General features: G+C 35.1%; 2 protein-coding genes across 2 annotated transcripts; one reads left to right on the top strand and one right to left on the bottom strand.

Moving 5' to 3' along the window:
• Positions 1-1608: 1608 nt before the first annotated feature.
• LOC134262577 (endonuclease 8-like 1) lies at positions 1609-8296 on the bottom strand. The gene is made up of 7 exons (XM_062744968.1): positions 7809-8296; positions 7035-7154; positions 6718-6857; positions 5009-5164; positions 4404-4459; positions 3425-3932; positions 1609-2427 (listed from the first exon to the last, which is right to left on the bottom strand). Exons 1-7 carry the CDS (start codon positions 8243-8245, stop codon positions 2396-2398), a joined length of 1449 nt encoding a protein of 482 aa, XP_062600952.1. The 5' UTR covers positions 8246-8296; the 3' UTR covers positions 1609-2395.
• A 39-nt stretch (positions 8297-8335) lies between these two features.
• On the top strand, positions 8336-9624 carry LOC134262571 (uncharacterized). The gene is made up of 2 exons (XM_062744962.1): positions 8336-8595; positions 9421-9624. The coding sequence occupies exons 1-2, from the start codon at positions 8392-8394 to the stop codon at positions 9622-9624; spliced, it is 408 nt and encodes a 135-aa protein (XP_062600946.1). The 5' UTR covers positions 8336-8391.
• Positions 9625-25911: the final 16287 nt, after the last annotated feature.

The following is a 25911-nucleotide window of genomic DNA, read 5'->3' as shown; positions in this document are numbered from 1 at the left end:
ATAAAATTTGGTAATTAGGTTAGCATTAACGTCTTAAATTTCAAATATTTAAAAATAATATTTGTTTTTTTTTTACTATGCACAGCATGCAGTTCACCTGATCCCAACATTGTTAGAACTATGTATGAGTCCAGTTTTTCTTCTTTTGACCCAAACTCGCCACTCTATAGAACAGACACAACGATAGAAGGAATAAATCAGGGTTTATGATGCAGAAAGGCAATGTCCAGGAATGCAAAACACCTTGTTCAAACAGGAACTCCTAATGTTATGATTATCTTTAAATTTTTTTTATTATTAAAAAAAATAAACAGGAACATTTATTTTCAAGTGCTTATTAAAATAAGCATTGACAAACATAATTTTAGCCTTAGTTAATTTCATATTTTTACCAATTTAATATATTTTGAAAACTTCTGATTAACAATATAAGGTTATAATGGTTAACAAAAAAATTGAGTATAAAACTAGTTAGTATTTTAATATAGTTAATACTTTAATATGTGTATATTATAAATAACGTTGACAGATATGTATGTACTATAATTGTCCCCCGCTTTTGCGAAAGCGAGGGGACATTAAATCTCATCCGTCTGTCCGTCAGTCTGTCTGTCCGTTCGTCACAAAAACTTTAACCTTGCCCATAACTTTTGATTTAGTGGAACTATGACTTTCTTATTTCACATGTGTATTCCTTGTGACAAGACTGACAAGACATTTTTTGGGTACCACCAAATTTGACCGTTTGACCTTGACCTGGGAGTTTGACCCACTTTTACAAAAAAATTCCAAACTTTTACTTTGGCCATAACTTTTGAATGGTAGGTACTAGGACTTTCATATTTCACATATGTATTCTTTGTAGCAAGACCTTTTATTGGATACCAACAACTTTCACTTTTTGACCTTGACCTTGGAGATTTCCGTACTTATGAAAAAACTTTAACCTTGACCATAACTTTTGAATGGTAAGGGCTAAGGCTTTCATACTACATATATATATTTCATGTAAGAAGACCTGTCATTGAATACCAAGAACTTTGCCCCCTGGACCTTGACCTTGGGGTTTGACTTACTTTTCAAAAACTTTGACATTGGCCACAACTTATGAATAGTAGATACCAGGACTTCCATACTTTACATATATATTCTTTGCGGCAAGACCTTTCATTTGATACCAACAACCTTGACCTTTTGACCTTGACCTTGGAGATTTTTGTACTTATGAGAAAAATTTAACCTTGACCATAACATTTGAATGGTAAGGGCTAGGGCTCTCATACTTCACATATGTAATCCTTTTGAAAAGATTTTTCATTGGATACCAAGAACGTTAACCTTTTGACCTTGACCTTAGAGTTCAGTGATAATTTCTGAATAGATGACTTATCATAGGGCGTTCACATTAGACACAAATTGTCATAAAAAATGACATCTCACCCTAAAAGACACCGAAAGCGGGGGACCACAATTCTTTGAATTTGCTTGTTTAAGTAAATACTTGTTATTTATTGCATATAGGTAGAAGTTGGCAACTCCTTTAACACACAACATATCCGTCAAAAAATATTTTTTTAATGTTGTTAACTACTTTATTGAAGTTCTATGATTATAAATATAAAAATACAGACTTTATAAAAATGCTTTAAAACAATAAGTACAATATTTAAAATCAATTAATTTAATTTTTTAACTGACTTACATACCACTGTTTGTACTGAAATACATGAGTGGAACATTCTTAAAAATATAATATTGTATTCAAAGCATACCCTATACTGCTTTGGTTCAAAAATGGGAAAGAGAATATAAAATAAGGTCACTATGAACATCAAAGTCAAAAAATTTCCAATGAAGAATAGTTTTTATGACTATGTAATGTATGAATTTTGCCTAAAATGATTAACAAGTAAAATTAACACAAATAAGAAATAGTAGAGTCAAGGTAATAGGGAAGGTGAAGGTCTATATAAGTTGTAATACTTGAATAGCTTTTATCAATTTATTTCCATGATTGAATTATAGCTAAACTATCTTTACACTATTAAAACAGATCTAAATGAAAGGTGTGGCAGTCTGACAATGGGTAAGAAGGAAGGATGAATGGACAGAAAAAGAACAAGACTAACACTATTTGCCATGCCACATATTCAAGATGAGGCCTAGAAATACTTAATCACAACATTCATGGCACCCGGTCCATCCACAAAATCCTGTCCATTTTTGGCTGGGAAAGCTTCGACTCCTTCACAATAGCAGAAAATCATTTAATAATGCAGCAGATGGTGCTGATCAGACTGGTTTTTCCTTCAGGGTTTTCAGACAATATGTCCAGAAATGTAGACACCGACCTCTCATTTGATCTCATTTTAGGAAAGTCATGCTATCAAATGATTCATCTCTCATGACGACGTTTTGCTCGAGCAGCTGAAAGATTACATGTACAAAATCATTTTCTATAAACTTTAGAAAAACAGCAAATAATGTTAAAGTATCATTATATAATGACAAAGTTAGTATCACATTATAATGTTAATGTATCAGCAAATAATGTTCAATTCTTCCTACTCTGGGTCAACAACAATTGCTCAAACATATGTTCTTGTTTTTTGTTTTGTTTGTTTTTCTTCCTTTTTGCTTATTATATTTTATTTATTATATAATTATTATTTTTCCTATCCATTTGTTAAATTATATATATTTTTTCTTATCATTTCTCTCTCTCTCTGAATAAATTCTAAATATGTACCAATTGATAATCTACTCTTCATACATTTTTTCAATGTTTACATGTACTTGTAATTGTACCTTGACCAATGGAGAGAATCATCATAGGCATTTATGCCTGCTGTTCAATCCATTTCTATATATGAATAAAATATATTTTAAACTAAATAATGTTCAAGTATCAGTATATATTGACAAAGTATCAGCATATAATGTTTGTCAGCATACCAGTATAATGAATGTCTTCCACATAAGGTAGCTGAGGCATTCCATAGATAACAAATTAATGAGAAAACCATTCTTTTAAGTTTGTCATTTTCAAGTGGTTTGAAGCAATAGCACTTTTGGGAACTAAAGGGGAAGGATCTTTCAAAAATGTTTCTCAAATATTTAATCTGAGGTCACTAGTCACATATTGTACATTATTAGTGCTTTCCATTTTTAAGTTATCATATTTGTTTACAAAACTTACCTTTAATAAAGCCATTTTATGATTAGTCCCCAGTCCTTGATTGGGAACAAATGCAGTAGTAGCATTCTAGCCTGACTTTTATATTGCAACTTTTGTCAAGGGTTTGTGTAGAGGAATGATATCATAAGACCTTGGCATTGTGAAGATAGGAAGTGCCTATGCATATCTTATTTTGTATTTACAATAAGAAAATAGAAATAAAGCTTTCACTACAGACAAACCCACCTCTTTCTGACATTTGCCTTACAGACTTTGGGGTACCCTCTATTCCATTCCTGCTGTACAAAGTGGAAGCAGAAGACTTTGATCTGCTCCTACTAGCAGTGGATTTTTGGCCTATGTAATCAGACTTGATGGTCTTTTTCTTCCTTCCTTTTTGTGATACCTTTGCTTTAAGGGTATTTGAATCTCCATTTACAACAATCTTTGAAGTTGACTTTTCTTTGGAGATGGATGATTTAATTTGGTTCTGATTGAAGTCTTTTTCTTCCTTTTTTTTAATTCTTTTTCTTACAACTGCAGATTCACTTTTGCTTAATTCCGATGGACTGTCCAGCTTTCTGGATTTGTTTGATGACTTTTTAAGTGATTTTGCTGTTGATTTTGTTGAAGATTTTGCTGCCTTCTGCTTAGACTCCCTGCCTTCTGCTACCTGAAGCTTCCTTCTTGTCACAGTCTCTGAACCTCCATTTTCTTCACCTGACTTCTCTGATTCTATGTCTTTCTTCATTTTCTAGCATATAAAAAGTACATGTATTCACTTCAAAATAAAATGTAATTGTTCTGTAGCATTTACTCTTTTACTCTTTATAATTTTCCACCAGTTCAATGAATTTAATGCTGATATCTGTTCACTCCAATTGTTCATTTTATAATTACTTTGCAGGGGCAAATTAATCCAGCAAATTTTGAAAAAAGGAGGGGGGGGGGGGGGAGGGGGGTCCAGGTCAGTGCCACCAATACTCATGCATAGAATCGCACCATATATGGGTTTTTGAAGCCCATAGCAACAGTTTTCAAAGGGGGCAACCTCTGAACAGCTTTCCATGCATATGCAAGAAAATATGATCATGTGACCAACTGCATGTCATTAAAAATTGAAATTCAATTTCACTATCATTGTTACATAAGAAAGACATCAGCAAATGTAAATAAATATTATTGAATTATATCACACACTTGATGAACTTTATCATATTCCTACCTTTGCATTACTCTTGGCCACTTTTGAGCTTCTCTTTAGCTGCCTGACTTTGATTTCTAAAATGTGTACGTCAAATGTTATCATTAACAGAGAAAAACGTTAGAGTATTTATGCTCTTTAAAAAAAATTACAGCCATTTTCAAACAGAAGTTAACCATTTAAATCTCTTTGTTGGTATAAAATAAGTAACATCAACAAATCAAAAATATTAAGAATAGCCAGAAGTACATCTCTTATAAAAGCTTTCAGGACAGTCAAGAACTGTCACTTTGAAGATCATTCCATAAAAACACATCCTCCATATAAAGTTAAATGCACAGTGATAAATACTATGATATGGCCACCCATCTTTAAAAAAAGTTTGGTTGCCCTCTCTCAACCAACTGGCTTAAAATGGACCCATTTCATTTTATTAACATTCCAGGACATGATTTTTTTTTTCTTTCTTTTTATTCCTCTTCTTCAATCAATAAATATGTTGAAACTTTCTGGAATTTTTTCCCCTATCTACCGCCCCAATACTTTTACCTTGAGTCAGGAGAGGGCAAACAAGCATTATTTTAAAGATGGCCTAAGATGTTTTTTTTATAAACATATAGTGTTACCATTTGGAACCAAGGGTCCTGGATTGCCATGAAACCATATAGTTCTTTTGTTGTGGTCCGCCATGTTTTCCATGCCTTCTTTGTAGTAACACTGGAGCCATTCAGAGAACTTGGAATAGTCTGGATCTCTCCCCTCTGGGTCGTACCCTGTCCCTCCTGGAAGATTTAATGTTTTAACAATACCTTATCATTTCAGTTTTACATGATATTTATTGATATTCCTATATTTTCTCCATCTTAATTTACATTTACTTCAGAAGTAATCACTAAATTCAAATTTCATTATAATTGTGTTTAATTAATAGTATCTATATTCAAAGGCATGAGGCTGATTTTAAAAAACAAGAGGCCCAGGGGCAACATCGCTCACCTGAGCACATCGGCTAGGAAAATGCACAAATCAGATCAGAATTGAAAAGTTGACTGAGGTAATGTAGTGGGGTGGGGGGCTTGAATTCTAATACTACTTGAGAATGCCTTCATATCAATTCTGCATTTAACTTATTGAGAGAGTTCTTGAAAAGAAAATTTTTAAAGATTTTTCCTTTATATTCCTATGTAAAACTTTGATCAGCCATTGTGGCCCCACCCTACCCCCGAGGCCTTGATTTGAACAAACTTGAGTGTACACTATCTGAGGATGATTCAACATGAGTTTCATCTTTCCTGTCCCAATGGTTCTTGAGAAGAAGATTTTTAAAGATATTTTCTATATATTCCTATGTAAAACTTTGACCAGCCATTATGGCCCCACCTTATCCCCGGGGGTCATGATTTGAACAAATTTGAATGTACACTATCTGAGGATGATTCAACATGAGTTTCATCTTTCCTGTCCCAATTAATGGTTCTTGAGAAGATTTTTAAAGATATTTCCTATATATTCTTATGTAAAACTTTGATTGGCCATTGTGGCTCCACCCTACCCCCGGGGGCCATGAATTGAACAAACTTGAATGTACACTATCTGAGGATGATTCAACATGAGTTTCATCTTTCCTGTCCCAGTGTTTCTTCAGAAGAGGATTTTAAAGATTTTTTCCTATATATTCCTATGTAAAACTTTGATCGGCCATTTTGGCCCCATCCTTGACCTGGGGGTCATGATTTGAACAAACTTATATCTACACTACCTGAGGATTCTTCAACATGAGTTTCATCTTTCCTGACCCAGAGGTTCTTGATAAGAAGATTTTTTAAAAATGCCATTAATCTTCACTAATTCATAATTATATATCTCCCCTTGGAAGAGGGTGTGGCCCTTCACATTATATTACAATAAAATATGTTCAAATCAAACAAACTTGAATCTCCTTTACCCAAGGATACTTTGTACCAAGTTTAGTTGAAATTGGTCCAGTGGTTCTTGAGAAGAAGATGAAAATGTGAAAAGTTTGCAATGCCAACGACGACAACGATGACAGACAGCAGACAAATTTTGATCAGAAAAGCTCCCTTGAGCCTTCGGCTCAGGTAAGCTAAAAAACAATAAAAAGAATAGTCTCCTTTCCACATATCAATGCAGGGTAATATGTACAGCTTTGTACCAAGTTTGCCATCGTGCAAGTTTGCTAAACGTCCATATAACCATTCAGAGAGAGAGACATAGTTGCAGTGACATATTACAGCTGAGGATACATCTTTGTTTTGTTTTCCCTATACATAAGCTGTATCTATGATGGATTGTAAGATGACAATTTTCTGACTACCTAGATTGATCACTTCCTGAGGCAGGATGTGGCAGAGCTGTAGAATGTCAGGGGTCTCTGTCTTCAGTAAATTCTCAGATCCTTCCCCACTCAGAGGTTCCAGTACTGATCTAGCTGACACAAAAGGTGGTATCCCTGCCCTTAAATAATTCATCATAAACAGTAGTTAATATTAAATATACACTGCACAAACACAGACATGCAGGCCAACATCAGCTGGTCATTTCAATCATCATAAACACAAACACAGACAGGGACATTACCTAGTAACTTCAATCACCATGCACACAAACATGTATTAAATCATGTTCTTTTACCTGTATAGTATTTCAGCTCTCAAGTAATTTCCTATTCCATTGAAGTATGTCTGGTTCAATAGAAATTCACATATTGGTTTGTTGAAAACTGAATTCTTCATATTGTCCAGAACATTCTTCCTACAAAATAATTCTTTTTATTTATGTACATGTATATCAGTGTATAAACATGTACAAATATTAGTCTACATTTACAAATGTACAAATGCTCTGATTTTCAAAGCTCATGAAATACCATATATATCAGAAATCTGCAATAATTTTCAGATCATTTCTGTATCTTCAATTGTATGTTGAATGTACATCACTACATGTATAATTATTATACCCCCCACTTGAAAAGCAATAGTAAGTAAAAGAAATAGTAACTGTGATGTCCGTCCATCTACCTGTACGTCTGTCTGTCTGTCCATCTGTTAACATTTTAGGGTATCCATCCCTTACCAGCAACTCCTCTTATACCACTGAATGAAATTTGATGAGACTTTCAGAGAATCTTTATTACATAATGCCTTTGTGCACCTCCTAGCTAATTTACTTTTTGATCCGACACTTTTTTTGGGTTTCCCGGGCCATATAGCAAAACATGGACACGCAGACTTTATATTCATATGGGAGGCAAGGGGGGGGGGGGATATCATTTAGTGAGCTCATTGCTGACAGTACCTCTAGTTATATTATTTTTTATTTTATATATAGAGGGGGTATAATTTTTCGATATTTAGCTTATTTGGCAACTTATTGATAAAAATTCAAGTACGTCTTGTGATTTACCTAAAGGCCTGGTACTCAAACAGAACACATGGACCTCTCTCTTTTGACCATTCACCGCCCACCTGCCATTTCCCAAATCTTCTGTAGTCAACAAAGCTTAACACCATCTTCGGTTCTTCTTTAGTGAAGAAATTCAAATGTGCGTGCTTCTTCAGTTCAGTTGCTTCATAAAAATCAAACTTCCCTGACATGCCAAACTGGAATACGATGTCCAGAGATCTGCTTTTATTGAGTGATTTATTGTCCTTGCACATGGTGTTTAATGTAAGTTTCATTTCCTTACCCCTGGAGGTAGCGGAGATCGTGTACTCGTCCTCAAACTCCACATCGGCATGTTTACTCACCTCCGATTTAATTATCGGGCCTTTAAAAACTCTTCCTTTACAGACAAGATTAACAAACTTGCTGGCAAGATGCAGCTCTGGACCTTCTGGCATGATTTTGGCTTCTGACACGAGTTCACCACCATGTGCTAAAGCTGTGTGTTACACAACTGTTTACCTCAAAGAACTATGGGAATTTTTGCTCATGCAACCGGAAATGAAATATCGCGGGAAATTCAGTCACTGAGAAAACAGCAGACATGCCTCGCACAAGAAAACGAAGAGCCAAAGCCACAGCAAATATTTCACCACCTGAAACTGCGGAGAATTGTTTGCTAAAAGATTACGACGACAATGTTACAAAAACTTTGGCTACAGCTGAACACTTCGTTGTAAATAATCCTCCCTCACTGATGGGGATGCTGTACGGAGACTTGCCGCCATCAGTTGTTTGGAAAGTTTTGGTGAGATTTAGCTCCAGACATAATTCATAAGAGGGAGCGTGTTAGCTTTTATATAATTAAAATAAAATCATATGCTAAAAAAATTAAAGTTAAAAAAAACGCATATTGCAAGGGGACGGAACATCCTGAGAAGGGGGGGGGGGGGCTGGCAGATTTTTGAAAATAAATAATCTGTCCTCGACCGACAAGAAAATAAATTATTTGTCCCTGCACAGTTCTATGCCCCCCTCCCTCCAAAAAAAACAAAAACAAAAAACAATATATTCAAAGTTTTGGACTTTGATATTTCCTTTTTCCAGTGACAAAAAATATTATTAAATATATCATTGATTATTGGAAATAAATAAAATGAATAAATCTGTCCTTCACGGACATGGAAATAAATTATCTGACTAAAAAAAAATTGCTAGCCTGCCCCCACCCACCCCCCCCCCCCAAATCTAATGGTCTCCCCCCAACGAAATACTAGTAACTACTCATCCATATGCACCTGATATGTATGGATACCCCCTCCACACATCAAACCTGAGAAGACTCGCTCGGGCCCTTGCATTTTCCAAAAAAAAAAAAGTCATTGAGTCTTACTTTGGGAATTTAATTCATGGTTGTATCTGAAAATCATCAAACTTGGTCAGTTGTATCTTAGTTCTCAGAGTATGTTAAATTAAAATAGGTCATGGAGACCTTTTGGAATTTCAAGATTTCACTTAATATTTTGGATACTAATAGTGAGAAGGTTATACAATTTATCAGAAGAGTAATTCTAAGCCATGTGTGTGTTTATTTAATCTTGAACACTAAATGCTTATTAAGATTTTTTTTCAGTATCTTGTCAATCGTCAGATCAGTTCTGAGGAAGAATGCACCCTTCTGTGCTTGCTGACAGATTACTTGGCTGGAGAATGTGTTGACCTTGGACTCCTAAACCCTGGCCACAAGTACAACACACAGACACATGTCTTACTAGAAGAGGTAGCCAATGCCTGGAATAATCTTCTACAACAACCTCGTGTATTCAAAGGTTTGTAAGTTAAAACAAATATCTTGTATATCAGATCTCAAATTTTGTTAATTATACCCCCCGCAAATGAAGTTTGGGGGGGGGGGGTATATAGGAATCACCTTGTCTGTCTGTCTTTGCAATCGTGTCCAGTCCATATCTTTCTTACAGAGGGACATTAGAATCTACTACTCCACACAAAGATTGCCCATGACCTAAGGGTGTGTCATGACCTTGACCCGAGGTCATTTGGGGAAGTTCAAGGTCACTGGAAGAAAAATTTCATAATTCGTGTCTGGTCCATATCTTTCTTATGAATAAACTTAGTAGGTTCTCATTTCATACAAAGATTGCCCATGACCCAAGGGTGTGTCATGACCTTGACCCAAGGTCATTTGGGGAAGTCCAAGGTCATTGGAAGAAAAATTTCATAATTCATGTCCGGTCCATATCTTTCTTATTATACCCCCGCAAACGAAGTTTAGGGGGGTATATTGGAATCACCATGTCCGTCTGTCCGTCTGTCTGTAGACAAGATTTTGTCCGGACCGTTTCTCAGAAAGTGTTGGATGGATTTGTCTGAAAATTTATACACTTATTATTCACCATATGAAGGTGTGCACCTGGGATTTTCATCATGATTGGATGATTTTTCTGCATTTTACAGGTGTTTTTTCTTTTTTATTTTGTGATTTTGTTTGGGTCATAACTAGAAAACTATTAGACTTACAATCATCAAACTTGGACAATTTATGCATCTTGGGTAGACGGTGTGTCACGACCTATTTCAAGGTCACTGTGACCTTTAATTTAAGTGATTTTTTAAAAAAAACTAAGTCTTTAAAATTTTAAATTTCCTAATCCTTAAAAATGTAAAAAATATATTTGTATCCTTATTAAAAAATGCTAAATTAAGTAAAAACTTATTTTTTATCGTATACTTTATAGCAAATTCTATAACAAATGTTAATGATTTGAGAGGAATTCAGTTTGTCCCATGGGCATAATTATCAAGCACTGGTCAAGGAGAATTTTTGATAGCAGAAATGTGCATGTCAAATTAGAGAGAAATTAATGAGTTCATTGTCGGGAGTTAACTGGCAAGAGCATATCTAGATCTAATCTTAATTTACCTCTTGGGAGTTGGGTAAAAAGAAATGGCCTTATAGTTGCTTGTGTTAATTAAGAGTTCTTGATGGCTGTAGTTCAGATAAAGATCTTTCAATTGGTGTAATGTAATTAAAACAAATTGATGTTTTAGTGTATGATTAAAACTGAATTAGTATTGTATAATATAATTAAAATTAATTAAACATGTGTTCATTGGAAAAAAAATTACATTTCAATTTTCATATATTTGCAACAAATTGCAGTCATGTCTCACTTGAATTTTATAGTCTAAAGAATAATTAATTTTTGATTTTTTTTTATTAGACTGTAGCATTTCCATTATTTCATAATATTGCAATAAACAATTGAAAGCTGCAGATGGATATTTGTTAAGCTCTAACACAGCCAGTTTAGAATTATATGATGTATTATTTGTTTTAATTAATCCCTACACTTTAAGTGTCTTAGAGATGTATGTACAATATTTTAAACATGATAAGGAATGGAAATTAGATCATTGAAATCTGTGTCAATCTGTTAATTAAGGTTACTTAATTTTCTTGCACCCTAACCAATTAATGATTATCAACAATATTTGATGGGCTTATCATGCTGTGGCAAGGCACTTTATTAGACAATAGTGAATACCTCTTACTAGATCCATAAAATATTTCTGAATTGGCACCTACTCTGAAAAACCCAGCGGGGGTATTTGTCCCTATTGGACAGTTCTAGTGGATAAACTTGGTAGGTTGTCATTTCACACAAAGATTGCCCATGACCTAAGGTAGTGTCATGAGCTTGACCCAAGGTCATTTGGGGAAGTTCAAGGTCACTGGAAGAAAAATTTCATAATTCATGTCCGGTCCATATCTTTCTTATGGATAAACTTGGTAGGTTCTCATTTCACACAAAGATAGCCCATGACTCAAGGGTTTGTAATGACCTTGACCCAAGGTCATTTGGGGAAGTTCAAGGTCACTGGAAGAAAAATTTCATAATTCGTGTCTGATCCATATCTTTCTTATGGATAAACTTGGTAGGTTGTCATTTCAGGCTTAAAAAAAAATAAGTTTGTTTCCTGTAACATTCCCAAAAAATCAAGGGTCGGTAGGTCGGAAATTTTTTTTTTTTTTTTTTTTTTTTTTTTTTTTTTTTTTTTGCTTATGAATGGTCAAACATCCCCGGACTGAAAATATCAGGTGTTACAGAGCTGCCAACCCTTACGATTTTGGCGTAAGTCTTACGAAATTAGCATCCAAAATACGCCTTACGATTTCTCTCTATATTCTTCCGATTTCAGTTTTTCTCCATCAAAGTTTATAATACCGGGATTTTCATAACTGGTCGTCTGCAGTTTCTACTATTATAATTAAATATTTATAATCCTTACATTGGTTGCTTGTATCGTCGTTTCGATTTTAGATGGCCGATCGCATTCATGTCAATGTTTTTAAGTAAACAAAATGGAAACGTGCCTCAAATTCCTCCGATTGCATGTCCATTTACAAAACATCTTCAGCGGCATGGGGCTGGGGCGGTCCCCGGACCATGCCTTACTATTTTTCATTTCAGAATGTTGGCAGCTCTGGTGTTATATTTACCCAACATGGCATCCAAAATGGCTGCCTACCTCAGAAAACAAACTTCAGGAAGTTGTAGGGGGAAACTATTGTTACAATAATGATTACTCTTTATATTTAAGGTAAATGTACACTAAGTTGACATATTTTATGTCTCAACTTAAGCTACAAGCTATTTTTTTAATTTGATAAATGGAATCAGCTGATTGATTAAACGAAGTTTTGCCATTTGTCAGGAAAAAAAATCCACCCGGGGATTATTTGAATGGGTCGGTCGGGTTACAGGAAACAAACATAATTTTTTTTAGGCCTCACACAAAGATTGTCCATGACTGAAGGGTGTGTCATGACCTTGACCCAAGGTCATTTTGGGAAGTTCAAGGTCATTGGAAGTAAAATTCATAATGTGTTTCCGGTCCATATCTTTCTTATGGATAAACTTGGTAGGTTCTCATTTCACACAAAGATTGCCCATGACCCAAGGGTGTGTCATGACCTTGACCCAAGGTCATTTGGGGAAGTTCAAGGTCACTGGAAGAAAAATTTCATAATTTGTGTCCAGTCCATGTCTTTCCTATGGATAAACTTGGTAGGTTGTCATTTCACACAAAGATTGTCCATGATGGAAGGGTGTGTCATGACCTTGACCCAAGTCATTTTGGGAAGTTCAAGGTCACTGGAAGAAAAATTTCATAATTTGTGTCTGGTCCATATCTCTTATGGAAAAACTTACTTCTGAAAAACTCAGCGGGGGTTATTTTGTCCCGTTTGGACAGTTCTAGTTTTCATTGCAGTCTTCTTAAAGGTACTTGGACACAGATTTGAAGTCAATATTTTCTTTATAATATAACGATTTATATATTTTAATAGCATTTCACACAAAAATTAATTAAAAATCTTATTTCATTTAAAAGTTATTAAAACTTCAAATTTTTTGGTGGGTTTGATTGACACATCCTTGCACTTTCACAAATTTTAACCTTATTCTTAATCCTTAGGAAAAGTGGCAATCTTGTTGTGTATTAATGAGAAATATTAAAACTTTTATCCAGAAAAATGATTTTATTCAGAGTAAAATTGTTAGAAAGCAAAACTCCTTCACAAGTATCGTCACTCCGAACTAAGAGTTGCGTACAGAGTTTAGCAAATCGAGCACACTCGTATTATGCACACAGTTTTTGTAAACAGGGCACGAGTTCTGTTATTGTTGATGTTAATAATTCTACGGGCGCGTTCAAACGTCACAGTCTGCTTACCACAACTGCACGGACTGACAATAGATTGCGTGTTTGTTTTGCTTTCGAACATGTCTACTCTGAATTTTCTGGATTATAGTATTAATATTTTTCATTTATACACAACAAGATTGCCACTTGTCCCTAAGGATTAAGAATAGAATTAATTTATGAAAGTGCAAGGATGTGTCAATCCAACCTGCCAAAAAATTTGAAATTTTAATATCTTTTATAAGAAATAAGATTTTTAATTAATTTTTGTGTGAAATGCTATTAAAGTATATAAGTTGTAATACTGTAGAGAAAATAATAACTTCAAATCTGTGTCCAAGTACCTTTAAAAACTTTTCGGAGACACGTTGACCAGCGGGGCTAGTGAATTTGACATATTTACTAGCCAGAATTTTTTTTTTACTAGCCCTCTGATTGATAATGATATGTTTTATTCAAGTTAATTCAACCAAAACAAAAAAATCTCAAACCACTAAAATAAACCCCATGAAATCAGTGAATTTTAGAGATGTCAACTTGGTAGATATTTGATAATCGGTTTCTCAGACTTCAGTGTTTTCCCTAAGAACAGGCTACCGGCCAAATTGACCGCTTCAATTGGAAAAAATGCTGCTTTGAAATAAGAATTTATTTTTAGGTCTACAGAGAATTTGTTCAGGGGTGCGCAGTTAGAATAATCAAATATGAAACTCGTTGCGAGCAACGAAAGGTCTTCCGTCCGATTCCGGAAAGAAAACGTAAATCAAGCTGATCAAGTAAAACAAAACTGCACACAAGGGGGATTGAGTCACCGGCATGAAAATCCAGCATGAAAATCCAACGCGCTAAATATTATGCTTTACGAACCTCTGCTCTAAAACTTCTTGTAAACTTATATACCTCTGTACAACAGTGCTATTGACTTAGAATTATGAAAGGCGAGTCACTATTCATAATTTCGCACCAATCGCCACGAATTAATCTTAGCGCATTTTCTTTGGAATGTCCTATTTAATAGGTGTGACAGCTTCAATGAAATACAAAAATGTTCTTACAGCCTAAAGTTCGAGGATTAGAAAGTATATTTAACAAACATTTAATTTTAAAAATTCCATATCGTATGTAAGCAAGTAAGACTAAAGCAGTCAAACGGCTATGGATTTTTAACTTTTTAGCTCACCTGAGCCGAAGGCTCAAGTGAGCTTTTCTGATCACATTTTGTCCGGCGTCCGTCTGTCCGTCTGTCTGTCCGTCTGTCCGTCTGTCTGTCTGTAAACTTTTCACATTTTCGACTTCTTCTCAAGAACCACTGGGCCAATTTCAACCAAACTTGCCACAAAGTATCCTTGGATGAAGGGGATTCAAGTTTGTTCAAATGAAGGGCCATGCCCTCATTCAAGGGGAGATAATTGGGAATTAATGAAAATTTAGTGGTATATTTTAAAAATCTTCTTCTCAAGAACCACTGTGCCAGGAAAGATGAAACTTATGGGGAAACATCCTCAGGTAGTGTAGATTCAAGTTTGTTCAAATCATGACCCCCGGGGGTAGGGCGGGGCCAAAATGGCCGACCAAAGTTTTACATAGAAATATATAGGAAAATTCTTTAAAAATCTTCTTCTCAAGAATGACAAAGCCATAATTCATCATATTTATATGGGAGCATGCTCATGTAGTGTAGATTCAAGTTTGTTCAAATCATGACCCCCCGGGTAAGGGCGGGGCCAAAATGGCCGACCAAAGTTTTACATAGAAATATATAGGAAAATTCTTTAAAAATCTTCTTCTTAAGAATGACAAAGCCATAATTCATCATATTTATACGGAAGCATGCTCAGGTAGTGTAGATTCAAGTTTGTTCAAATCATGACCCCCGGGGGTAGGGCGGGGCCAAAATGGCCGACCAAAGTTTTACATAGAAATATATAGGAAAATTCTTTAAAACTCTTCTTCTCAAGAATGACAAAGCCATAACTCATCATATTTATATGGAAACATGCTCAGGTAGTGTAGATTCAAGTTTGTTCAAATCATGACCCCCTGGGGTAGGGCGGGGCCAAAATGGCCGACCAAAGTTTTACGTAGAAATATATAGGAAAATTCTTTAAAAATCTTCTCCTCAAGAATGACAAAGCCATAATTCATCATATTTATATGGAAGCATGCTCAGGTAGTGTAGATTCAAGTTTGTTCAAATCATGACCCCTGGGGGTAGGGCGGGGCCAAAATGGCCGACCAAAGTTTTACATAGAAATATATAGGAAAATTCTTTAAAAATCTTCTTCTCAAGAATGACAAAGCCATAATTCATCATATTTATATGGAAACATGCTCAGGTAGTGTAGATTCAAGTTTGTTCAAATCATAACCCCCGGGGGTAGGGCGGGGCCAAAATGGCCGACCAAAGTTTTACATAGAAATATATAGGAAAATTCTTTAAAAATCTTCTTCTCAAGAATGACAAAGCCATAATTCATCATATTTATATGGAAACATGCTCAGGTAGTGTAGATTCAAGTTTGTTCAAATCATAACCCCCGGGGGTAGGGCGGGGCCAAAATGGCCGACCAAAGTTTTACATAGAAATATATAGGAAAATTCTTTAAAAATCTTCTTCTCAAGAATGACAAAGCCATAATTCATCATATTTATATGGAAGCATGCTCAGGTAGTGTAGATTCAAGTTTGTTCAAATCATGACCCCCGGGGGTAGGGCGGGGCCAAAATGGCCGACCAAAGTTTTACATAGAAATATATAGGAAATTTCTTTAAAAATCTTCTTCTCAAGAATGACAAAGCCATAATTCATCATATTTATATGGAAGCATGCTCAGGTAGTGTAGATTCAAGTTTGTTCAAATCATGACCCCTGGGGGTAGGGCGGGGCCAAAATGGCCGACCAAAGTTTTACATAGAAATATATAGGAAAATTCTTTAAAAATTCTCTTCTCAAGAATGACAAAGCCATAATTCATCATATTTATATGGAAACATGCTCAGGTAGTGTAGATTCAAGTTTGTTCAAATCATGACCCCTGGGGGTAGGGCGGGGCCAAAATGGCCGACCAAAGTTTTACATAGATATATATAGGAAAATTCTTTAAAAATCTTCTTCTCAAGAATGACAAAGCCATAATTCATCATATTTATATGGAAGCATGCTCAGGTAGTGTAGATTCAAGTTTGTTCAAATCATGACCCCCGGGGGTAGGGCGGGGCCAAAATGGCCGACCAAAGTTTTACATAGAAATATATAGGAAATTTCTTTAAAAATCTTCTTCTCAAGAATGACAAAGCCATAATTCATCATATTTATATGGAAACATGCTCAGGTAGTGTAGATTCAAGTTTGTTCAAATCGTGACCCCCGGGGGTAGGGCGGGGCCAAAATGGCCGACCAAAGTTTTACATAGAAACATATAGGAAAATTCTTTAAAAATCTTCTTCTAAAGAATGACAAAGCCATTATTCATCATATTTATATGGAAGCATGTTCAGGTAGTGTAGATTGAAGTTTGTTCAAATCAAGACCCCCGGGGGTAGGGCGGGGCCAAAATGGCCGACCAAAGTTTTACATAGAAATATATAGGAAATTTCTTTAAAAATCTTCTTCTCAATCATTTTCTGAAAAATAGCAAATCCATGATTGGTCATGTGACTACTTTTGGATTTAAACTTTACAATAAAAAGCCATTTTATACTAGTGCTACCCTTGGTGCTCAGGTGAGCGATGTGGCCCATGGGCCTCTTGTTTTAATTTCCTGTTTATCCCCAAAGTGAACTCTTCCGATTAGTTAAACTTTAATGAAAAGGTTGTACTGTTTCACCGAAAAACATGGCTCGCCTTTCGACGGTCAGGGAATTGGATATCATTTGTGCTCATTAACTTGAATCAGATCTTTGAGACAATAATTTTGATATAAACCCCATTAAGTGACCTTACTTTGTCTTTTCTATTAGTTTAATATGACAAAAGTTTCATACTTACTGTATACATTGATATTCTTTCTTGAAAAACTATTACTTATAAATATGATTTAAGATCTGTTTTTCCGTGATGCAAATCAGAAAATATTAGTTATCGAATTTCATTTGCACATTTAGTCTTTTCTTTTTCTACTTTGAGAACCAGCCAAAACCAAACATAGACGGCGTTTAAGAAGAACTTAGTTTGACACAGAATTGCAACGTAACTACGACGTGACAGTCCAAGTATTCCTTTTCATTTCATTTGTCCTTATGTTACTTTCGTTCAAGCAAACGCTCGGCTGCCTACGTAAACCCCTATTGCGAAATGTCGGCGTTGACAGAGACAGCCGCCATATTGGACCCGCTTCAGATTTTTGAATGCTAACATTTAGAGTTTGGATTTATCAATTTGCAAACAAATCATATAGTAAGCATTATATGAAGGATTACTGTTAGCATTCCAAAAATAAATGAAAAATATTGGAAAACAAAAAAGTTAGAAAAAACGATTTTTTTGAATTCGCATCTGGTAACAACCGGAAGTACTGACGGCGAACAAAAAGGTGATTCTGCAAACCAGAAAGTCATGAACTATCGTTTCCAATAAGTCTCCAGTTCATATCCTTAGCCATTTTCGACAAAAAGGGGCGACAAAATCGCATTTTAAAATCAGAAAATCGTCCATAACCTGGCACCAGAAGAGAATTTTCCGAATTTCTCTTCGGATGTAACAACTTCATATAATGACACATATTTTGTGAAAGTTTCATGAAAAACCGCTGAACAGTTTTCGAGAAATCGCCTGCACAAAATTTTGTCAAAAAAAAAGAATAAGAATAATAAGAAACAATACAATCACTATAAGGTCTTCCGTGAAGACGGAAGACCTTAATAACTAGCCCACAGTCTAGTGGCAGCTATAAAGTTACTAGCCCCAAGTGAAAAGTTAATAGCCCAAATATAGGGGCAAAAATTAAAATAAAAAACTATACGTTGAAAAGGAATTAATTGTTGAAAAAGTCAGGGTACTGAGGTCATTCTTTTTAAAATTAAAGTTTAATTCTCACTATGAAATTGAATCATGTATAAATTATAATGAAAGAAGATTAAAATGAATTTAAATAAATTATCTTCCCTTTTTCTGAACATTGCACTAGCTTATTTAGAATGAATTTAATTCATTTTGTTTTCATCTTAAATCATTAAATACACTATAAATATATTTTATGTGAGTCATAAAACACTTATCTTTCAGTTGATTGAGTGATCGTAAATAATTTAATGAGATATCTGCATGTATTTACCATAAACGAAAGAATAGAGGAAATTCGGATTGGGAAAAAACGATCGTTTTTGGAAGTAAATAAGTCAGGTAGTGCTGCAAAACAGATAAGATTATGGAGATTTATTGAGAGTAGGAGCATGTTGTCAGAAAAATTTTCACTAGTTGGGAATTTGATAGCAAAAACGAGTGAAAATACAGGTTGTGCTTTTCATGTATTGCGTGTGTAGTTATAATTTTTACTAGCCCGACGGGCTACCTCCATGCAGAAAATCACCAGCCCGACCCCAAGGAATGGTAGCCCCAGGCGTCGGGCGATGCTAATTGCACACCCCTGTTGTTCATAAACTTTAGCTTCTAGCCTGTTACAACTGATCTCTAACCCTTTACTTTAAAATAAAGGGAAAACACTGGACTTTTTAGCTCACCTGAGCCGAAGGCTCAAGTGAGCTTTTCTGATCACATTTTGTCCGGCATCCGTTCTGTCCGTCTGTCCGTCTGTAAACTTTTCACATTTTCGACTTCTTCTCAAGAACCGCCGGGCCAATTTCAACCAAACTTGCCACAAAGTATCCTTGGGTGAAGGGGATTCAAGTTTGTTCAAATGAAGGGCCACGCCCTTATTCAAGGGGAGATAATTGGGAATTAATGAAAATTTAGTGGTATATTTTAAAAATCTTCTTCTCAAGAACCACTGTGCCAGGAAAGATGAAACTTATGGGGAAACATCCTTAGGTATTGTTGATTCAAGTTTGTTCAAATCATGACCCCCGGGGGTAGGTCGGGGCCAAAATGGCCGACCAAAGTTTTACATAGAAATATATAGGAAAATTCTTTAAAAATCTTCTTCTCAAGAATGACAAAGCCATAATTCATCATATTTATATGGGAGCATGCTCATGTAGTGTATATTCAAGTTTGTTCAAATCATGACCCCCCGGGTAAGGGCGGGGCCAAAATGGCCGACCAAAGTTTTACATAGAAATATATAGGAAAATTCTTTAAAAATCTTCTTCTCAAGAATGACAAAGCCATAATTCATCATATTTATATGGAAACATGCTCAGGTAGTGTAGATTCAAGTTTGTTCAAATCATGACCCTTGGGGGAAGGATGGGGCCAAAATGGGGATCAAAGTTTAACATAGAAATAAATTGGAAAAATCTTTAAAAATCTGCTTTAAAGAACAGCTGGGTCAGGAAAGATGAAACTCGTGTGAAAACATTCTCCAGGGATTGATCTGAGCCACGCCATTGCGATTTCACGCATATTTTAATATGTTGACGGTGTGACCGTTAGAGCGAGCGCAAACTCTTCTATTGTTTTGATTTAGATCGGGCTCGTCAAAGCGCAAGTGACATTTGGATCGTCTAGACTCTGACGTCACATGACGTATGTAAGTCGCAATATACCGAGAAAAAGCTTGAACAGTGCTGAAAGTTAATGAAGAACTTTTTGTTTTCTATTTATCTTCAATATATTTCCATTAAATCAAGGCGAGTAAACTTTTTGTTGAACATTTGCCGTGATTCTCGCGAGAACATAGCTAAAACAAGTGATGCATTGTGGGTCGAAATTACGGCATCAAAAAATTCTATCGAATGAATGTGCAGTAGTCCGAATTTTCTCTTCGCACAGGCGTTGCTTTAAGAGCTCGCTATGCGAGCGGCGCTTCGCGCCGCCTCGCTGCGCTCGCTATTAAAATGACGCACTTTAAAAAAAATATCGGGGCTAAACTGGCGCAGTTAAAAAGAAAATGATGCATAATCTACCCTACCATCGGTCCATGCTCACTTTCACATATTTTAAAGCCTTACACAGTTATCGTTCGCTGTTCAGTACGAAATAGCTTTGCAACACGCACGATGATTAGTTACAAGTAATTAGGTCATATGAACGCTTGAAATTAGGGATTTTAATATGTACAAAAATGTGTTTGCATGACATTGATCGCGATGGCCTCATCAAAGCAAGAAACCGTTCTAATCTATTCTTTTCGATTTCCCGAGTAAACAAGATGAAACATTATGAAACAACAGACGATACGATGGATAAGATAATACAGTTCTAGAGACTGATACAGAGAGTGAAGGAAACGAACGCAAATTTCAGCTGAAGTGGCTTTGATCTGTTGATTCACCAAAACAGAATCGCTACTCCGATGTAAATAGGCTTAAAAAAAAAAAAATTTTGTTTCCTGTAACCCGACCGACCCATTCAAATTACCCCCGGGTGGATTTTTTTTCTGACAAATGGCAAAACTTCGTTTGATCAATCAGCTGATTCCATTTATTAAAAAAAGAAAATTAGCTTGTAGCTTAAGTTGAGACATAAAATATGTCAACCTAGTTTACATTTACCTTAGTTATAAAGAGTAATCATTATTATAACAACAATTTCCCCCTACAACTTTCTGAAGTTCGTTTTCTGCTGCTTGGCAGCTATTTTGGATGCCATGTTGGGTGTCCACTGTAAATATGACACCTGGTATATTCAGTCCGGGGATGTTTGACCATTCATAAGCAAAAAAAAAAAAAAAAAAAAAAAAAAAAAATTCCGACCTACCGACCCTTAATTTTTTGGGAATGTTACAGGAAACAAACATATTTTTTTTTAAGCCTTAGTTTTAAACACATTTTGGATAACAACAAACACGGTTTTCTTAGAAAATTGTGCATGTTTATAAATAAAATAAATAAAATATGCTCCCCGGCCGTATAGATACTGTTACATATAAAATCACCTATATGTTTTTGTAGTCTCTGTATACATTTGTAAAATTGTGGAGATTCAAATAAATGATTGATCCGAAATCGAATAAGCAGAGAACATTGCAAGCTAGTAAGGCCAGCATTTTTTTATTTTTAGGTTTACAAACCCGCCGCTCAGGTTTTTGAATTTTCAGAAAAAAAATAAAATTGAGAAAAACAGAATTTTTTCTTTCCGATGTCAAATTTGAGTCGGGATCGAGATTTCAAATTTACGAACTCGTACTTCCGGTTTTAAAAGAACATGGCGGGTAATGAAGGGAGATTTGTGTCAAGTCCATAGCAGCACTAAAGCTTGGTTTAATGTAAATATTTATCGATATGAGTGCCATTCAAAACGTTTCACCCATTCAGAGAACAATAAAATGCTGACGACTTTGTTGCCAAGTGACATGTTGGTGAGATAATTATGTATCCGTATTCAAAAGTAACTGTCTTTAATTGTAAATTATTTTCCTCCCACAGGTTTAAAACTGCCCATGGTAGCTATTGTCAGAAACATTGTTTAGGTTTCTGTCATAACTTACAGTCTTAGCATCATTCTTCAGAAAAGGGTCGCTTATGCATCAGATGTAATGAATAAAACTATGAGAGAAGTGAAGTCCATTTGAGGAAGAAATAAACAATAGCCTAAAGAAATAAAATATTTCAACTATTTAAAAACAAGAATATACAAATATATACAGGCATGTAGTATCGTTTATGGCAGCCAGAAAAAATTATTTTACACTTAATTGAAAAAAATTCCACCCTACTCCCCAATACTCCTTGGGAATACTCCCTGTCTGTTTTATGAAAGGAATTATTACTTTTATAGGTCTCGAGTATATTAATATTTTAGAATAATTTCTACCTAACACACATTAAAAACAAAAATGAAGATATATCAAAAAAGATTTTAAAAAATTATTTTTTTTTTAAAAATCTGTATTTTGTCCAACATCAAAAGATTTATATCACTGCCCCCAACTGGTAGATGATGAAATAAACAATTAAAGGTTGTATTTTCCCCTTTGTAACCCTTATGTGTCCAGTGGCAAGAAGCCTGTTAGAAGAGCATAAAAAAAGAAGCAAAAATTAATGTAGAAAAGTCGATAATGTATCCAAAATATAAATTTTTTTTTTTTTATTTCCTCCTCCTACGGGACTTTTTCATTCTGATGTTCGTAAACCTAAAAATAAAAAAATGCTGGCCTAATTAACATAATGATTAATGGTCCTGATATTAATGACTTTGATTTTAATGAGGCTCTTGATGTGTGGAGAAAAATAAAAACAAGGGTTCTTTTTCATTAGAAGAAAATCCATGACTTCTTTTGAAAAAGAACTCCAATATTGGAATCCTGAATTAATAAATGAATTGAAAATGTCATTTTGTTTTTTGCTTTTAGCCTCTCAGTTGATTTTTGAGTTTATAAAAATTTAAGTCTTTATTTTGCTTGTAATTTTCATACAAAACCCCTCAGGAATGGCCAGAAAATCCTGCTGAAAAAGCCTAAAATCCATATTTTCACGGGGGGCTTCACCCCCCCAACCCCCCACCAGGGCGTTGGACCCAATGGGGGCCTAGGGCGGCCCCCATACCCCCGGCCCATTATGTTTGGGGTTGTTGGGCCATTGGCCCAACAACCCCAATTTCCAGATATATCCCTGTTCTCTGGTAGTGTATGACCCCTTGGGGAAGGGTAGGGCCACAATGGGGTTAACGTTTCGAAGTTAAACATAGGAATACATATGAATACTGTGTAGGGGGAAAATAACTCGCGGTGTTAATATTCGCTATATTCACGGTGTTAATAAATCCGTGAATTCAAGAAACTGTGAATAAATTTTCAATAATCTTGATGTTTTATTTGGAAATTTGAGAATAGATAACGATAGGGCTACATACATGTACGTGAAGTACATGGTCATTTCGGCCGGTAATTACGAGTAGTACTCGTCATTCAATTAATTTAATTATCACGTTTAACTTAAATTCAAATCAGCAGATAATAACCCGTATTTGTTAAACAAGCTGTTTCAATAGCCATGTTTAATAAATCGTCAATTTTTTTTATATCAAATCTAATTATTTTATTTAAACTTAGCCAGTTGTTCGTGAAATAAAGTCGTAACACTGATTATTAATATCATTTACATGTAGCTAGGATATAGACAAGGGAGGTAACTTTTATTATGTACCAATTCCGCGAATTCAAGAAACTGCGATCGTGTCAGATGAGAGAAAAACGTGAAAATTACAACCCATGAAATTAATCCCCTATACAGTAATCTTTTAAAATCTCTTACTGAAGAACAGCAAAGCCATGATTGGTGTAAGTTATATGGAAGCATCCTCTGATACTGTAGATTCAAGTTTAGCATATGAATACATATAAAAAAATCTGTTAAAATCTCCTACTGAAGAACAGCAAAGCCATGTTTGGTGTAAGTTATATGGAAGCATCTTCTGGTACTGTAGATTCAAGTTTGTTTAAAACATGACCCGGGGGGGGGGGGGGGGCACAATGGGGTTTCAAAGTTTAGCATAGGAATACATATAAAAAATCTTTAAAAAATCTTCTCAAGAACAGCAAAGCCATGATGGGTCTAAGTTTTATGGAACCATCCTCTAGTAGTGTACTTTTAAGTTTGTTCAAATCATAACCCCTTGGGCAAGGATATGGGTTAATATCAAAGTTTTAAGGTGACACTAAAAAACATCTTTAAAATTCTTCCCAAGAACAGTAAAGCAGTGATTGGTCTTATTTATATGGAAGCATCCATGGGAAGTGTAGATTCAAGTTTGTTCAAGTCATGACCCCCGGGGGTAGAGTGGGGCCAAGATGGGTGATCAAGGTTTTATGTAGGAATACATGGGAAAAACTGTTAAAATTCTTCACAAGAACAACATAGCCATAATTGATCATCAATATAAAAGCCTCAAAAAGGGAATGTAGATTTTAATTTGTTCAAATCATGACCAATCAGGAGAATAGAGGAGCCATTAGAGTGGATCATAGCTATACAGAGGAATACAACTTCTATATCAATAAAATTTATCATCTGATAAACAGCAAAGCCATGTGTCATATTAATTCAAAAGCATCCTTAGGAAGTGTAGATTTAAGTTTGTTCAAATGGAAACGTGCTTTTCAGTAAGGGGCGAAACGTTTGCACCTGTAAACGGCGACATTTCAATTAAATGCTCTAAACGTTTACAAACTGAGTAAACGTTTACACGAAGGTAAATATCAACGTCTATCTGGAAAAAAAAAATTCATCCAAACAGGTTGTTTTATTTCATATTTACCGAAGAAAACACACTCTCTGTCTGATACAAACATTTTTTCTGATATACCGGTAATACCGGTAGATACCGGAAAAGTAATATTAAACAAAACTATCTAGAAACCAATATGGTCTAACATATTTAATTCCGATTTCCGAGTAGTGAAAACTAGAGATGTATTATTTCATTTTTCCAAGTACTGTAAACCAACTATTATTCATGTCATCTTTTATACGTGGTTCGTCAGTTTCTTCAAATATTTTGCAAAATGAATGGCTCGCGGCAATTAATATTCGCGAGTTAAAGGAGGTCGCGGAAAACGCGGATATTTCTTGCACGCGAATAAAAGTTGGTTTACAGTATAATTATGTTCTAAAATGAATAACCTCTGTTGTTGCTTTTTATTGATTAATACAAAATAAAAAGTATCATGCTTATAACTTTATAATGTTGAATTACCTGAAAATAAAGCTTTGAAAAATTGAACTTAAACCGGAACCCTCAATGTTATCGTATTATTAGCTCACCTGAGCCAAAGGCTCAAGTGAGCTTTTCTGATCAAAATTTGTCAGTTGTCTGTTGTTGTCGTCGTCGTTGTTGTAAACTTTTCACATTTTCGACTTCTTCTCAAGAACCACTGGGCCAATTTCAACCAAACTTGCTACAAAGTATCCTTGGGTAAAGGGGATTCAAATTTGTTCATATGAATGGCAACGCCCTTTGCCAAGGGGAGATAATTATGAATTAGAGAAAAATTAATGGCATTTTTAGCTCTTCTGAGCCAAAGGCTCAAAGAGCTAATGCTATGGCCATTTGTGCGGTGTGCGTCGTGCGGTGTGCGTTAACTTTTTAGAATATGGGCCATAACTCAAGAACCCCTTGGCCAATTATTGTCAAATTTGTCACAGGGTATCCTTGGCCCAAGGGCTACCATTTATACTAAAACTAGGGATGGGACCCTAAAACAAGGGGAGATAATCATAAAAATAAAACAAAAAGTACTGGTTGCTAAAAAATCTTCTTCTCCAGAACCACCGGGCAGATTTTCACCAAACTTACATACAAGGGTAGGGATATGTTGAAGATTAAAAATTGTTCAAGGCA

The sequence above is a fragment of the Saccostrea cucullata genome, unplaced genomic scaffold (assembly GCF_032062105.1).
Source record: "Saccostrea cucullata isolate Sc308-1 unplaced genomic scaffold, CSIRO_AGI_Scuc_v1 ctg2199, whole genome shotgun sequence".
In the NCBI taxonomy this organism is placed as follows: domain Eukaryota; kingdom Metazoa; phylum Mollusca; class Bivalvia; order Ostreida; family Ostreidae; genus Saccostrea; species Saccostrea cuccullata.
Note: the sequence above shows the minus strand (reverse complement) of the source record. Positions and strands in the feature narration are given on the sequence as shown.

What these genes read in the sequence shown, in the direction of transcription:
- LOC134262577 (XM_062744968.1), bottom strand. Translation starts at nt 8,245, where the DNA reads ATGCCAGAAGGTCCAGAGCTGCATCTTGCCAGCAAGTTTGTTAATCTT. An exon ending in TGGCCAAGAGTAATGCAAAG is followed by an intron (nt 3,933 to 4,403) that starts GTAGGAATATGA and finishes TTTATATGCTAG; the next exon opens with AAAATGAAGAAAGACATAGA. An exon ending in AAGGCAAATGTCAGAAAGAG is followed by an intron (nt 2,428 to 3,424) that starts GTGGGTTTGTCT and finishes GTAATCTTTCAG; the next exon opens with CTGCTCGAGCAAAACGTCGT.
- LOC134262571 (XM_062744962.1), top strand. Translation starts at nt 8,392, where the DNA reads ATGCCTCGCACAAGAAAACGAAGAGCCAAAGCCACAGCAAATATTTCA. An exon ending in CAGTTGTTTGGAAAGTTTTG is followed by an intron (nt 8,596 to 9,420) that starts GTGAGATTTAGC and finishes ATTTTTTTTCAG; the next exon opens with TATCTTGTCAATCGTCAGAT.